This window comes from Pistacia vera, unplaced genomic scaffold, assembly GCF_008641045.1.
Source record: "Pistacia vera cultivar Batoury unplaced genomic scaffold, PisVer_v2 Contig200, whole genome shotgun sequence".
In the NCBI taxonomy this organism is placed as follows: domain Eukaryota; kingdom Viridiplantae; phylum Streptophyta; class Magnoliopsida; order Sapindales; family Anacardiaceae; genus Pistacia; species Pistacia vera.
The window spans coordinates 1658038-1672478 of NW_022196003.1; the positions used below are offsets into that span (position 1 = coordinate 1658038).

General features: G+C 36.6%; 2 protein-coding genes across 3 annotated transcripts; one reads left to right on the top strand and one right to left on the bottom strand.

The window, feature by feature from the left end:
- Positions 1-9417: 9417 nt before the first annotated feature.
- LOC116128592 (SWI/SNF complex subunit SWI3B) lies at positions 9418-11885 on the top strand. Its single transcript, XM_031414340.1, has 6 exons — positions 9418-9612; positions 9707-10104; positions 10254-10664; positions 11058-11196; positions 11414-11544; positions 11624-11885. The coding sequence occupies exons 1-6, from the start codon at positions 9495-9497 to the stop codon at positions 11810-11812; spliced, it is 1386 nt and encodes a 461-aa protein (XP_031270200.1). The 5' UTR covers positions 9418-9494; the 3' UTR covers positions 11813-11885.
- A 191-nt stretch (positions 11886-12076) lies between these two features.
- LOC116128639 (psbP domain-containing protein 3, chloroplastic) lies at positions 12077-14259 on the bottom strand. 2 transcript variants are annotated; one of them, XM_031414398.1, is made up of 10 exons: positions 14123-14259; positions 13974-14043; positions 13740-13855; positions 13582-13647; positions 13385-13462; positions 13220-13302; positions 13047-13122; positions 12770-12888; positions 12606-12650; positions 12077-12365 (listed from the first exon to the last, which is right to left on the bottom strand). In XM_031414398.1, the coding sequence occupies exons 1-10, from the start codon at positions 14226-14228 to the stop codon at positions 12339-12341; spliced, it is 786 nt and encodes a 261-aa protein (XP_031270258.1). In that variant the 5' UTR covers positions 14229-14259; the 3' UTR covers positions 12077-12338. The 2 variants fall into 2 exon arrangements, with proteins under 2 accessions (XP_031270258.1, XP_031270257.1); XM_031414397.1 differs by having other exon boundaries at positions 13740-13861.
- Positions 14260-14441: the final 182 nt, after the last annotated feature.

The window sequence follows — 14441 nt, forward strand, 5'->3', positions numbered from 1 at the left end:
AGGTTGACCTAACGGTCAAAGAGATTTGTTTTATTTCTTGAATATTTGGGTTTAAATTTTAAGACTATCTATCGTAATAATATTGTGGTTTACTTAATCTTTTAGGTTTGTATAGTGTTTAATGAATTTTAAGATTATATGAAGTGTATCGGAACTGGCCTAAATACTCTGATTTAAAAAAAAAAAAAAAAGGGTTGGCTGGGAACTATGACAGAATTAACTCCCGTATCTGAGTACTGAAATTTTTCATTATTAAATCGGCAGCTCTTTACTTATGACACTACCTTAGAATTTTTCATTATTAAATCGGCAGCTCTTTACTTATGACACTACCTTAGATTCAGTGACTTTATTGGGATGACAGAATTAACTCCCGTATCAGAGTACTGAAATTTTTCATTATTAAATCGGCAGCTCTTTACTTATGACACTACCTTAGATTCAGTGACTTTATTGAAATTCTCGAACTATTATGGACTACAAAACAACTGGAGTTATCAGTTTTAGTTTCCTTTTGAAACTCATTCTGTGGCTGATTAACGGACAAATCAGATTAACCGTGAAACAATTGAATTGACCCTCCGGTGTAACGTGAAACATTTTACCTTTACCGTAATTTGGGATTTTCTTTGATAGAAGTTCTGGGAAAAACTCGTGAATGATGACTTGTAGCGACCTAGAATCATCACCATGAACAGTAGTCCTGGTAAAAGGTGATTATCATTAAGAGGAAAAGTCATCACAGGTATTGGCAGCACACATTTGTGTGGTATTGCCGGAGGGATTCAACTCCAGGGACGAATCGAAAGGATCTGAAGAAGATGAGCTGATTATGTAAAGGTTGAGTGGGCGTGTGGAAAAGTCTGGTGAAAGTAGCATATTAAGAAAGGAAATCCTAGGTAGCCGCAGCACATTAAACAGGACTGATAATGTCAGCCGTTTGAAAATTGCCCAGCCGATGCCTCTCCTTTTACTCAGGATCACGTATCTCAGTAGCAAACCGCCCCACCTCCTCGTCGCATTCCAAGGTAAATTCATGGTTAACCTTTACCTGTTAGTTGCGGTTGTAGTAGCTGTGGTTGTGGAGGTCAGTGATGGGATCCCTTGGGTCATCCCACTGAGTAGAAACTGGAACAAGAAAAAAATGAAGTTGAATTGTTGAGTGTATTCATAAAGACCTGAATACAGAGGATTCAGGCGGGCATCTTTTTTCTGCCGAGTTGAAGAGCTTTTCTCGCTTATCTCTCAACTAATCCTGCCGTGACTTTCATTCTGAATTATTAAAAATCAACTAACACTATAGTCCTAATCTTTCATAAACTAACACTATAGTCCAACTATATAAACTATTACTAATATAAAGTGGCGTTTACTTCGTGGAATGTATGAGAATAGGAATAGGGATGAGAATGGGAATATGTGAAGGTGTAAAATATATTATGTTGTTTACTTTTAACGATGAAGAGTGGTGGAATGGAATAAAGTTTGTGATTTTAAGACAAAATTATCCTTAGGGGGCGTTTGGTTGGAGCTAATAAAATATTACTGGAGTTATGTCATCTTATATTACTTGATTACTATGTTTGGTTGTCAAGTAATATAAGATTCCAGTAATCTTGCATTACCATTTACCAATAGTTGTTCTTGTTGGTAATCTTGAGGTAATCTGATTACCTCTATTTTCTTAGATATTATAAGATTACCTTGGTAATCTTATTTTTGTTATAATTTTATCCCTTATTAATAAAAAAATTTGGACAATAATACCCCTGTTTTAAAATAAATTTACATTAATATACTATTTTAATTTTATCTTTGTTTTATTAAGTTTTTTGAAAATAATGTCTTTATATTTAAAACAAATTACAGACCACCGCCACCTAGCCACCACCGTCAACAGCAAGCCAACCACCACGGATCACCGCCGAAAAGTCGTTGGAGTCCCTAAAAATGACCGAGATTCGTTGGGAAGCTCCTGGAGGCTTCAATATGGCCATTTCCAGCCATATTGATGACCGAAAACGATCATATCAGGCCAGATCTTGCCCAAGTCTGGCCGATAATGGTCAAGGATCTAGCTAAAAATGGCTAGACATATGGTCGTTTTCGGCCATCAATATGGCTAGAAATGGCCATATCGAAGCCTGGTGGTCACGGTGAGCTAGTCACAGCGACTTTCGGCTGTGGTTTGTAGTGGCGACAGGAGGTGGGGGTCATTTTATCATAAATTAAAGTTTTATATAAGCGCGGTGTTTTAGCTAAATTTGAAATATTGGGATTAAAAATTATTCAAAAATTAATAATAAAAATAATATTATATTAATATTTAAAAAGAGAGCAATTTAGTAATTTAAATAACATACCCACCAATTTATTCCCTCTAACCAAACATATTAATATAACATACCCACTAATTAACCAAACACATTTTCCTAAAGATTCCTAATAATCTTCAAGGTAATATAAGATTCTAGTAATTCAACATTCCTTGAACCAAATGCGCCCTTAATACTAGATTATTATATTTGTAAATTTTGTTAAACAATAAAATTCCTTAAACATATATTAGGAAAAATATCCTAATATTTAAAATATTTTATAAAATATTATAAATACAACTAAAATAATACGTATATCAAAATATTTTTTTTATTCAATAAAATTACAAAGCAATTAATGACGCCAATCAACGAATTTTCGGCCACATCAATTGTCACCGCTGGCACATGAGCAACCGCCATTCAATGATCTGTGGATCTAGTAGGTTCCAGCAATCAAAGATTATCGGAGATGGTTCACGCGTGGTGGTCTATAGATTTGGCCATCGTGCGTGATGCCTCTTTGGCTATATTGACTACTAACACCCTCCTAGATCCATAGATCGGTGGACGGTGATTCTTCATGTGTCGATGGTGACGATTGATGTGTGATCCGTCGAGAAGTCCGCTACCAACAGTGATGATAACGATGGACGTCGAAGACCATGGCAACGATGGTTGACGGTTGGTGATAGTGAAAGTGAGGAAGGGGGCAAAAAATAATTTTAACTTTTTTATATTATTAAATTAAAATAGGGGTAGGGAGAGAATTTCAACCCTTTCCCTACCTTGGAGTAACCCTTCTAAATTTGGGAGGAATGGGATTCCCCCATTTTGGGGAGTGAACATTCAATTAGAATGCCCATTCCCTCAAAATTTGGTCCAAGTAAACGGTGGAATGGGAAAAACCCCCATCCATTCCATGTCTAAGAAGTAAAGTAAACACCCCCTTAGTTAGGCTATTTTACTAAGAATAAATGACTTTTTCCCATCCAACTAATAGCTTAATGACCTTTCTTGACTACAGACTTTTAAAATACCACTTTACTATCTAAATTTATATTCGGCAGTGAACAGAGAACAAATTTAATCCAAGTTGTTAGAGCTTTTGAAGAGAGGAGATCGATAAGTCTTTTAGTGGTAGAAGGTTGGATTTTTATGGTTAGGATTAATCAAAATTTGACTTAAGAAAGACGGCTACACAAACTCTAATTGCTCGATTGTTGACAATTGACGAGATTGACATAAATAAGGTTTGAGGGGTTTTGGTGAGTTATGATTAGAAAAGATAATAGTGGTGGTGTGAGGTTGTAATGATGCCGAAATCAGAAACGGAATATAAATTTGGATAATAAAGTGGTATTTTAAAAGTTTGGGGGGGGGGAGGAATAACAAAAAAGTCGTTTACTCTATTTTAATTATGATTTAGGAAAGGTTGATTTATTGAGTATTATATAAGGCCGAATGAATTATACCTACCCAAGGTTTGGTGAAACACAGATTGATACCCAAAATGTTTCAAAATGAAAAACAAGTACATTTTATTAGTGAAAAGACTAGAATGCCCTTTGAGAAATATTAGTCTATTTTCTTAATTACTTTAGACCCCTTAAGTTTATTAATTTCATGAAATACCCCCCAAAAAAAAGTTTAAAACTTAACAAAAACACCCCCACCCACCCATACTTGCTAGATTCCGGCGGCCACCGCCAGTGGTAGCCGGAATTTGTCACAACGGTCTCCGCCACCACCGTAAATGGCTGATAATTCATAGATCTGACCTTTTTCTGCCAGATCTAACGCGAAAAGGCCAGATCTGGTTGTCGACGGCTACAACACCCCATCTTTGGCCGTCAGCGACGACAAGATCTGGCATTTTCATGTTAGATCTGGTGGATCTGGCCGGAAAAGGGCAAATCTGTGAATTATCAACCATTTACGGTGGTGGCGAAGACCGTTGTGACAGATTCCGACTACCACCGGTGGTGGCCATCGGAATCTGATAAGTATGGGTGGGTGGAGGTATTTTTATTAAGTTTTAAACTTTTTTAGGGGGTACTTGTGAAATTAATAAACTTAAAAGGTCTAAAAGTAATTAAGAAAATAGACTAATATTTCTCAAAAGACATTCTAGTCTTTTCACTAACAGAAGGTACCTGTTTGTCATTTTGAAACCTTTTGGGTACCAATCGTTCTTTTGCCAAACCTTGGGTAGGTGTAAGTCGTTTCCCCTATTATGTAACCCAAATTCCAACAGCGGGTGGGTCAAATATCAAAAAAACCCGAAAGGCCTCTCCGGCTTTTATTTTTTGTTTTGTGATTTTCCCTCTCTGAGTGGAGTTCAATCATGGCTGCTAAAGAATCTCCCGGACCCTCCGCCCCTGTCACTCCTCCAGTCGTCAAGTCCGAGATTCCTCCCACTTCCGACCCCGACGCCGACGTCGTACACGTCCCCAGCTACTCCAGTAAGTCTAATATATATAAAAAAAACCCGTAAAATTATCTATTTGTTTTTTTTTAAAACATTTTCTTGATTAAAAGTTAATTCTATTTGTTAGGATGGTTTTCATGGGACTCTATCAATGAATGCGAGGTGAAATTTCTTCCTGAATGATTGAAATTCTCGAACTATTATGGACTACAAAACAACTGGAGTTATCAGTTTTAGTTTCCTTTTGAAACTCATTCTGTGGCTGATTAACGGACAAATCAGATTAACCGTGAAACAATTGAATTGACCCTCCGGTGTAACGTGAAACATTTTACCTTTACCGTAATTTGGGATTTTCTTTGATAGAAGTTTCGGGAAAAACTCGTGAATGATGACTTGTAGCGACCTAGAATCATCACCATGAACAGCAATCCTGGTAAAAGGTGATTATCGTTGAGAGGAAAAGTCATCACAGGTATTGGCAGCACACATTTGTGTGGTATTGCCAGAGGGATTCACCTCCAGTGACGAATCGAAAGGATCTGAAGAAGATGAGCTGATTATGTAAAGGTTGAGTGGGCGTGTGGAAAAGTCTGGTGAAAGTAGCATATTAAGAAAGGAAATCCTAGGTAGCCGCAGCACATTAAACAGGACTGATAATGTCAGCCGTTTGAAAACTGCCCACCCGATGCCTCTCCTTTTACTCAGGATCACGTATCTCAGTAGCAAACCGTCCCACCTCCTCGTCGCATTCCAAGGTAAATTCATGGTTAACCTTTTCCTGTTAGTTGCGGTTGTAGTAGCTGTGGTTGTGGAGGTCAGTGATGGGATCCCTTGGGTCATCCCACTAAGTAGAAACTGGAACAAGAAAAAAATGAAGTTGAATTGGTGAGTGTATTCATAAAGACCTGAATACAGAGGATTCAGGCGGGCATCTTTTTTCTGCCGAGTTGAAGAGCTTTCTCTCTTATCCCTCAACTAATCCTTGCCGTGACTTTCATTCTGAATTATTAAAAATCAACTAACATTATAGTCCTAATCTTTCATAAACTAACACTATAGTCCAACTGTATAAACTATTACTAATATAGAGTGGCGTTTACTTCGTGGAATGTATGAGAATAGGAATCGGGATGAGAATGGGAATATGTGAAGGTGTAAAATATATTACGTTGTTTACTTTTAACGATGAAGAGTGGTGGAATGGAATAAAGTTTGTGATTTTTAGACGAAATTACCATTAGGGGGCGTCTGGTTGGAGCTACTGGAAGATTATTGGGTTATGTCATCTTACATACTTGATTACCATGTTTGGTTGTCAAGTAATATAAGATTCCGGTAATCTTGCATTACCAATAGTTATTATTGTTGGTAATATTGGAGGTAATCTGATTACCTCCATTTTCTTAGGTATTGTAAGATTACCTTGATAATTTTTTTTTGTTATAACTTTATCCCTTATTAATAAAAAATTTGAACAATAATGTCTCTGTTTAAAAATAAATTTATATTAATATATTATTTCAATTTTACCCTTGTTTAATTAAGTTTTTAGACAATAATGCCCTTATATTTAAAATAAATGACCACCACCGCCACCCAGCTACCACCGCCAATAACGGGCCAAGCACCGTCGGAAAGTCATCGGAGTCCCTAAAAATGACCGAGATTCGTTGGAAGGCTCCGGGAGGCTTCGATATGGCCGTTTTCGGCCATATAAAACGGCCATATCGATGGCCCAAAAACGGCCAGATCTTGCCTAGGTCTAGCCAATAATGGCCAAAGATCTAGCTGAAAATGGCTAGACATATGGTCATTTTCGGCCATCAATATGGCTAAAAACGGCCATATCAGAGCCTCGTGGTCACGGTGAGCTACTCACGACGACTTTCGGAGACTTCCGACTGTGGTTTGCAGTGGTGGCAAGGGGTGGGGGTCATTTTATCATAAATTAAAGTTTTATATAAGTAAGGGTGTTTTAGCTAAATTTGAAATATTGGGGGTTAATAAAAATAATATTATATTAATATTTAAAAAAAGAGCAATTTAGTAATTTAAATAACATACCTACCAATTTATTCTCTTTAACCAAATATATTAATATAACATACCCACCAACTAACTAAACACATTTTCATAAAAATTTCCAATAATCTTCAAGGTAATATAAGGTTCTAGTAATCCAACATTCCTTGAACCAAACGCACCCTTAATACTAGATTATTATATTTGTATATTTTGTTAAACAATAAAATTCCTTAAACATATATTAGGAAAAATATCCTAATAATTTTAAATATTTTATAAAATATTATAAATATAACTAAAATAATATGAATATCAAAATATTTTTTTTACTTAAAAAAATTACAAAGCAATTAATGATGCAAATCAACGATTTTTCGGCCACATCAATTGTTGCTGCTAGCACATGAGCAACCGCCATTTGATGATTTGTGGATCTAGGCAAGTTCCAGCAATCGAAGATTATCGGAGATGGTTCACGTGTGTTGGTCTATAGATTTGGCCATCGCGCGTGAGGCCTCTTTGGCTATGTTGACTACCAACACCCGCCTAGATCCATAGATCGTTGGACGGTGATTCTTCATGTGTAGATGGTGATGATTGATGTGTGATCCGTCGAAAAGTCACTATCGACAATGACGATAACAATGGATGTTGAAGATGATGGTTCACGGTCGGCGATAGTGAAAGTGGGGAAGGGAACAAAAAATAATTTTAAATTTTTTATATTATTTAATTATTAAAATTTAAATATATTATTTAAAGGAAAATAGGAAAAAATAATTAAAATAGGGGTGCGGAGAGAATTTCAACCCTTTCCCTACCTTGGAATAACCCTCCCAAATTTGGGAGGAATAGGATTCCCCCATTTTGGGGAGTGAACATTCCATGAGAATGCCCATTCCCTCAAAATTTGGTTTAAGTGATCGGTGGAATGGGAAAACCCCCATCCATTCCACCGTCTAAGAAGTAAAGTAAATACCAGCTTAGTTAGTTAGGTTATTTTATTAAGGGTGTGTTTAGTTCAAGGAATGTTATATTATTGAGAAATGTTGTATTATTGGAAAGATAGATTACTAGGAAATCTTTAGAGAAATGTGTTTGGTGGGTTAGAATAAATTGATAGATATGTTATAATAATATGTTTGGTTGAGAGGATAAATGAGTGGATATAGTATGTAGATTACTAAATTGCCTTCATTTTAAAATAATAATATAATATTATTTTATTCTATTATTTTTTAAATTATTTCTTTTAACCCCCCTATATTTGAAATTTTACTAAATCACCCCAACCATATACAACTTTAATTTATAACAAAATCACCCCGCTCACCCCAAGCCACCGTTGGCAGCCGCCACCACCACAGAAAGCTGCCGTAATGGCGCACGACCAGTAGAATCTGGCTGGTCGTACGCCGATAAGGCCTAATCCTGCCAAATTTGGCCGTGAATATGGTCATTTCATCGCTAGATCTGGCCGTCAATATGGCCATTTCACGGCCAAAGATGTGGTCGTGAAACGGCCACAGATCTGGCAGTGAAAAGACCAGATCTTTGGCTGTGAAACGGCGACCATTTCACGGCCAAAGATCTGGCCTTTTCAAGGCCAGATATAGTCGTTTCCGGCCATGGATCGCAAATCCATGGTCGGAAACGTCCTTATCAGCACATGACCGGCAAGATCCTGCTGGTCTTGTGCCGATATGACGAATTTCGCTAGCGGCTAGCGGTTGTGGCTAGCAGTCGGCGGTGGTCTTTGATGGTTGGGGGTATTTTGTTAACTTTTAAACTTTTTTTGTGGCAGGGGTGTTTTAGCTAAATTCTCAAATATAGGGGGTCTAGGAATTTTTATTTGGTAGACATATGAGGGCAAATATGTCCGAAATGATAAATTATTAAGGACAAAATAGGGTTAAAATTAATATTACCTCGGTAATCTTATAATAACACCCCTTGGGAAGGTAATCTGATTACCCCCAATATTATCAACAGTAAACACTATTTACAATAAAAGATTACGTGATATTTTATTACCAAATGAGGGAATCTTGAAAATTAAACAAAGATTACAGGATTAATCTTATATCACCCTGAACCAAACGCTACCTAAGAGTAAGCAACTTTTTCCCACCCAAATAATGACTTAATGACCTTTCTTGTCTACAGAATTTTAAAATACCATTTTACTATCCAAATTTATATTATGACAGTAAACATAAATCAAACTTGGTCCAAGTTGTTAGGGCTTTTGAAGAGGGAAGACCAATGAGTCTTTTGGTAGTGAAATGTTGAATTTTGATGGTTATGATTGATTGGAATTTAACTTAAGAGGGATGATTGCTTAAACTTTAATAGCTTGATTGTTGGCGATTGACGAGATCGGCAAAAATAAGGTTTGAGGGGTTTTGGTGAGTGATGATCGGGAAATAGAATGATGGTGGTGTGGGGACGGGGGTTACAACGATGTCAATATAAAAAAGAGAATATAAATTTAGGTAATAAAGTGATATTTTAAAAGTTCGTAGGTAGGAAATGTTATTTGGGTGGGAAAAAGTCGTTTACTCTATTTTAATTATGATTTAGGAAAGGTTGATTTATTGAGTATTATGTAACCCAAATTCCAACAGCGGGTGGGTCAAATATCAAATAAACCCGAAAGGCCTCTCTGGCTTTTATTTTTTGTTTTGTGATTTTCCCTCTCTGAGTTGAGTTCAATCATGGCTGCTAAAGAATCTCCCGGACCCTCCATCCCTGTCACTCCTCCAGTCGTCAAGTCCGAGATTCCTCCCGCTTCCGACCCTGACGCCGACGTCGTACACGTCCCCAGCTACTCCAGTAAGTCTAATATATATATAAAAAAACCCCTACAATTATCTATTTGTTTTCTTTTAAAACATTTTCTTGATTAAAAGTTAATTCTATTTGTTAGGATGGTTTTCATGGGACTCTGTCAATGAATGCGAGGTGAAATTTCTTCCTGAATTCTTTGATTCACGTTCCCCTTCCAAAAACCCTAGAGTTTACAAATACTATAGGAATTCTATAATCATGAAATTTCGAGAAAACCCTTCGAGGAAGATCACTTTCACAGACGTCAGGAGGACTCTTGTGGGTGACGTGGGCTCCATTCGAAGAGTATTTGATTTTCTTGAGACTTGGGGACTTATCAATTTCTTGGCTTCTGTCAAGCCCCTCAAGTGGGAAGATAAAGAAACTAAGTCTGCTGCTCCTTCCGTTGAATTTGCTGCTTTACGTAAGGAGACTTCTAAGAGGGTTTGCAATGGTTGCAAGTCTCTTTGTACCATTGCTTGTTTTGCTTGTGAAAAGGTCTGTGTCTTGCATACAATTTATTGCATAATAGAATAATTGAAAGAACTTCACCTTTTAATGTAGAATGTTGTGTGAAATTAGATTTTCTCATAGAATGGTGGTGACAGCTGACTTTTACAATATTTATATTGTTTTATGAATTTCAGTACGAGTTGACGCTTTGTGCTAGATGCTATGTTCGTGGGAACTATCGGGTGGGTGTTAGTTCTTCAGACTTTAGGCGGGTTGAGATCAGTGAGGAGACAAGAACAGAATGGACAGAGAAAGAGACTTTGCTGCTTCTGGAGGCTGTTATGCAGTATGGTGATGACTGGAAGAAAGTTGCACAACATGTTCCGGGTAGATGTGAGAGAGATTGCATTGCTCATTTTATCAAGCTTCCTTTCGGGGAGGAATTTATTGGTCAGCCGGACTCAGGGGAGGATGATAGCAAAATTAATCATATGAATAATTCTGGCGATGCCGAAAGTGAATTGTTAAGTGATGGCACAACATCCCCTAGTAAAAAAATGCGCCTCACTCCTCTTGCAGATGCAAGCAACCCAATCATGGCTCAGGTATGCTTTCAGGTTATATTTAGTTGAAAACTGAAGAAAAAGGGATGGATGCTTTCCATATTGATGTATTTAGGAAACAATATTAGGAATCGGGTCGATACTATTAAGGCACGGAAAGCAGTGTGTTGAATGCCAGAAACCGTTATAAGATTACTTGTTGCAGGGTGGCACTATTTTATAATCCTATAAGATAAATTTTAGGGTAGGTAAGACTTTTTTGAATCAACTCATATTTGACTAATTGACAATAATGGACCAAAATTATTTCTCTTTGACTTAGTGTCAAGAGTTTTTTTTTTTTCTTTTAATTTTTTTTTAACATCTGAATTCCTTTTTATTCATTGCTGTTTGTCCAAAGTTATATCAGATGATTTTATGTGCAATTTTTATCAGGCTGCTTTTCTATCGGCTTTGGCTGGTGTTGAGGTTGCTGAAGCAGCTGCTCGAGCAGCTGTGACAACTCAGTCAGAGGTTGATAACAGAACAAGTAAACCGAGTCTTGGCTCTCTTGTCAGAAACATGAAACATCAAGGTATGATTAAGCACTCCTCTCAAGCCATGTGTGTTCACTTTCTGGAACCAATTATATTCTTCCATGATGAATTTGAGCCAAGTTCTTTGTCAGTGTAGAAATAGTTTCTGCTGTAGTCCTTTGGTGAGAGCTGCCATCAAACTGTTTGTAAAATCGAGAACTTTCTGTTGTTGAGATATCCTACTGAGTATAATAATGACTTACTTGCATTATGCAGAAGCTGAAGTTGCAGCTAATGGTGATACCACTGAAAATGTACTGGAAAGGTCTTCTTTTGATGCAAATTCCTTGATAGAGAAGGAGCAGCTGGATCTCGAGAAAGCTGTTACTGATATCATGGAAACACAGGTGTTTAGCATTTTTTTGATCATTTAGTGTTTGTTGGTCAACATATAAATTATTAGCTAAAACTTAATGAATTTTGCAGATGAAAGAAATCCAAGAGAAGATTGTTCGTTTTGAAAAGTTGGATCTGCAGATGGAGAAAGAATGGCAACAGTTGGAGGAAATGAAGAATATGCTTTTTGTTGATCAACTTTCTCTTCTGTTTCATAAAACTTCTGCTCCAAAATCGGGAGATCACATTGAGGAGAATGTCAAAATTCATATTCAATAGTTGTTTGCATGTACTATATTTATTAAATACTAAATTTATATCTTTTCGCCTATTTGTTGGATTTCTTTGAATGATTTGCACATGCTCACATCTAATTGATCCAGTGGTTTCCACTTAGGGTTCCTGCTCAAAACGAGACATAAAAAGAAATTGGAATTTTGGGTTGGCGTTGGGAACACCCCCATTTTCACAAACTTGATGTGGCATGATATGAGCTTTGTTATCCACCTTACACATACCAAAAAGCATTAAACTTGATTCAAATTGGAGAATAAGGTGAAGTTACTAATGATACAAGAGATACAATTTATACAGCTACCATACCCAGTTGGGAGTCGCTTTACTACGCCCAAGGAAATATCAAGGTAGTCCTGCTAGAATGAATAGATCATATATGATCACTCAAGAATTTTCATTGTCAATACAAAAATGTTAACAGGAAGAAGGTATCACGTAGCAGCATCTTAACATAAAGCTGGAAAACCAGAACTTTTGCTGCCGCAGTTCAGTAGTTGTTCCCTTTGTTTTAAATGAACCTGAACGAAGCAACAGTCTGCAAAACAAAATATTATTTCTGTTTCAGAAAACGAATTCAAAGCACAGTTTTCTTCAATCATGCTGCAATATTACTTGAATGCCAATTGATTTCCAGGAACTAATTTAAGACAGTTTCTGTCTCCGTACTCATATTGGATTTGACGGGGAATGATAAAGACGGGCTACTCTTAACTGTGTTCAATAAAATTTCTCTTTGACACTGTAAACTGAATAACAATTCTACAAATTAGCTGACCTTCTCAATTCTGGAACTGTATTTCTCTGATTCTTCTTCGACAAACTGCAGCAAAAACACGAAATCTTAAGAGTCAATTATAGGCCATGCATTCATTGAGGAGCTGCAATAGCTAAATAACAGAAGACAATGAAGATGACTTTCAATTTTGATGCAAAACCCACCTGTCCCGTGACAGTATATAGTCTGTTATACCAACCATTTGTTGCCATCCCAATGGCTGAATACAAATGTTTGCGACTTTCACCAGGGTTCTGCAGTGTATACTCTATGTAATAGAACCCTGCATTGGAACCATCACATATCATTTAATATAAGTTCATGTACATAAAAAAAGTAGCAAAAATTCATTGGCACTTGTTACCACAAATGGTAGATTGAGAGATAATATGCAATGTTGCACTCAGATTGAGTGATTGCATAGAAAAGAAGTTGAATCACCTTTAGATGCTTTACAATCTATGAGTTTTGCTTTCACACCTGGAGGCCTTTGCCAGCTTCTGTCCAGTCCACTGACCTGTTTGTTGAAGACAAGTTGATATGCAGAATGTAACATGTAAGCTGAACGAGTTTCCTTTCAAGAAATTGCAGTAGATAAATGATGAAAAACCCACCAGAGTTTCGGCGAACTCTTCAACCTTGCCAAAAGATTCCATTCTTGTAAAATCCGGACCAAGTCCCGTGATTACAACGCTGACTAATACAACCAGGTTTAGATTCATAAAAAGCTTTGAATAATTACCAAAAATGATGGATCCACCACATAACTCTATGAATACCGTTTGAATTAGTATCTTCTGCCGGGTAGAAAGCTGTTATTGATTTGAATCCATTATCACCAGCCCCCACTTGCCAATCTGCATCAACAAGCAATGAATACTCCTTATTACTCGATCAATGTAAAATTTCAGCTCTAGTTGTATTATCACTTCATATATAATTACAACCACAACTCTAAATCTGCATAAGGAATTACCTTGAGGAATCAATATCTTGAATTTGTTGGCATCATCAGTATAACTACGGAAATCTCCTGGGACATCTAAAACATAAAGAAAATATATAGAACAAACAATCAAAACCTCAAAACTCAATCCACCCCGTAATTATCAACTACCGAAACAACCAAGTTACCATTCTCTGCCAACGCCTTTGAAACAATGGCTGGAAAAGAAAATGCAGTGAAGGCCAACTGCAACACAACTTGCCTTCTTTTAGCTTGAGTTTGATCTAGCTCCAGCGCGCAAAATCTGTTACTAATAGAAACCAGCATACATAGCCAACACACTGAGGTTAACAACACTAATTCAACATAAAAAAAGGAAAAAAAAAACCAAAAATCAATCGCAGAACTCAATTTTAAATTACACTGGTGTTTCTTCTTCTTCTTGCTGTTCTTGTTTGCAAAACGCCTGTTGCTTTCTAAATTGACTGATTCCTGAAAGAAATTGTATGAACAACAAAACAATCAATACAACGAAGTTGGCTAAGAAATCAAGAGTTGAGAGATTGCAGACCTTTGAAAGGTGAGAAAGAACCATCACGAGGACGCAGAGACAACGAGTACAGTGAAGAAATAGACGCCATGGTTTTTAGATTGGCCTCTGTATTGGGTTTGGACATATATTCGCTTTTTCAGTTCACTTCAGTTGGCTGTTACTAGCCGTTAGTTTTTTTTTTCTTTTCCGCTATAATAAATAATATTTCTGGTACTAAAAAATTCACAAATAAAAATAAAAATTTCATTTTTTATTTAATATAATATAGATAATCATTTTACCTTTTAATTGTTACATTAAACATTAATTTAAGAATCAAACCATGGTGGAAATTGGT

Excerpts from the sequence above, each read along its gene's own strand:
- LOC116128639 (XM_031414397.1), bottom strand. The coding sequence starts at position 14,228 with ATGTCCAAACCCAATACAGAGGCCAATCTAAAAACCATGGCGTCTATT. Across the intron at positions 13,303-13,384 it reads AGAAGATACTAATTCAAACG|TCAGCGTTGTAATCACGGGA; the intron begins GTATTCATAGAG and ends TGGTTGTATTAG. Across the intron at positions 12,651-12,769 it reads TATATACTGTCACGGGACAG|TTTGTCGAAGAAGAATCAGA; the intron begins GTGGGTTTTGCA and ends TTTTTGCTGCAG.
- LOC116128592 (XM_031414340.1), top strand. The coding sequence starts at position 9,495 with ATGGCTGCTAAAGAATCTCCCGGACCCTCCATCCCTGTCACTCCTCCA. Across the intron at positions 9,613-9,706 it reads ACACGTCCCCAGCTACTCCA|GATGGTTTTCATGGGACTCT; the intron begins GTAAGTCTAATA and ends TCTATTTGTTAG. Across the intron at positions 10,105-10,253 it reads CTTGTTTTGCTTGTGAAAAG|TACGAGTTGACGCTTTGTGC; the intron begins GTCTGTGTCTTG and ends TATGAATTTCAG.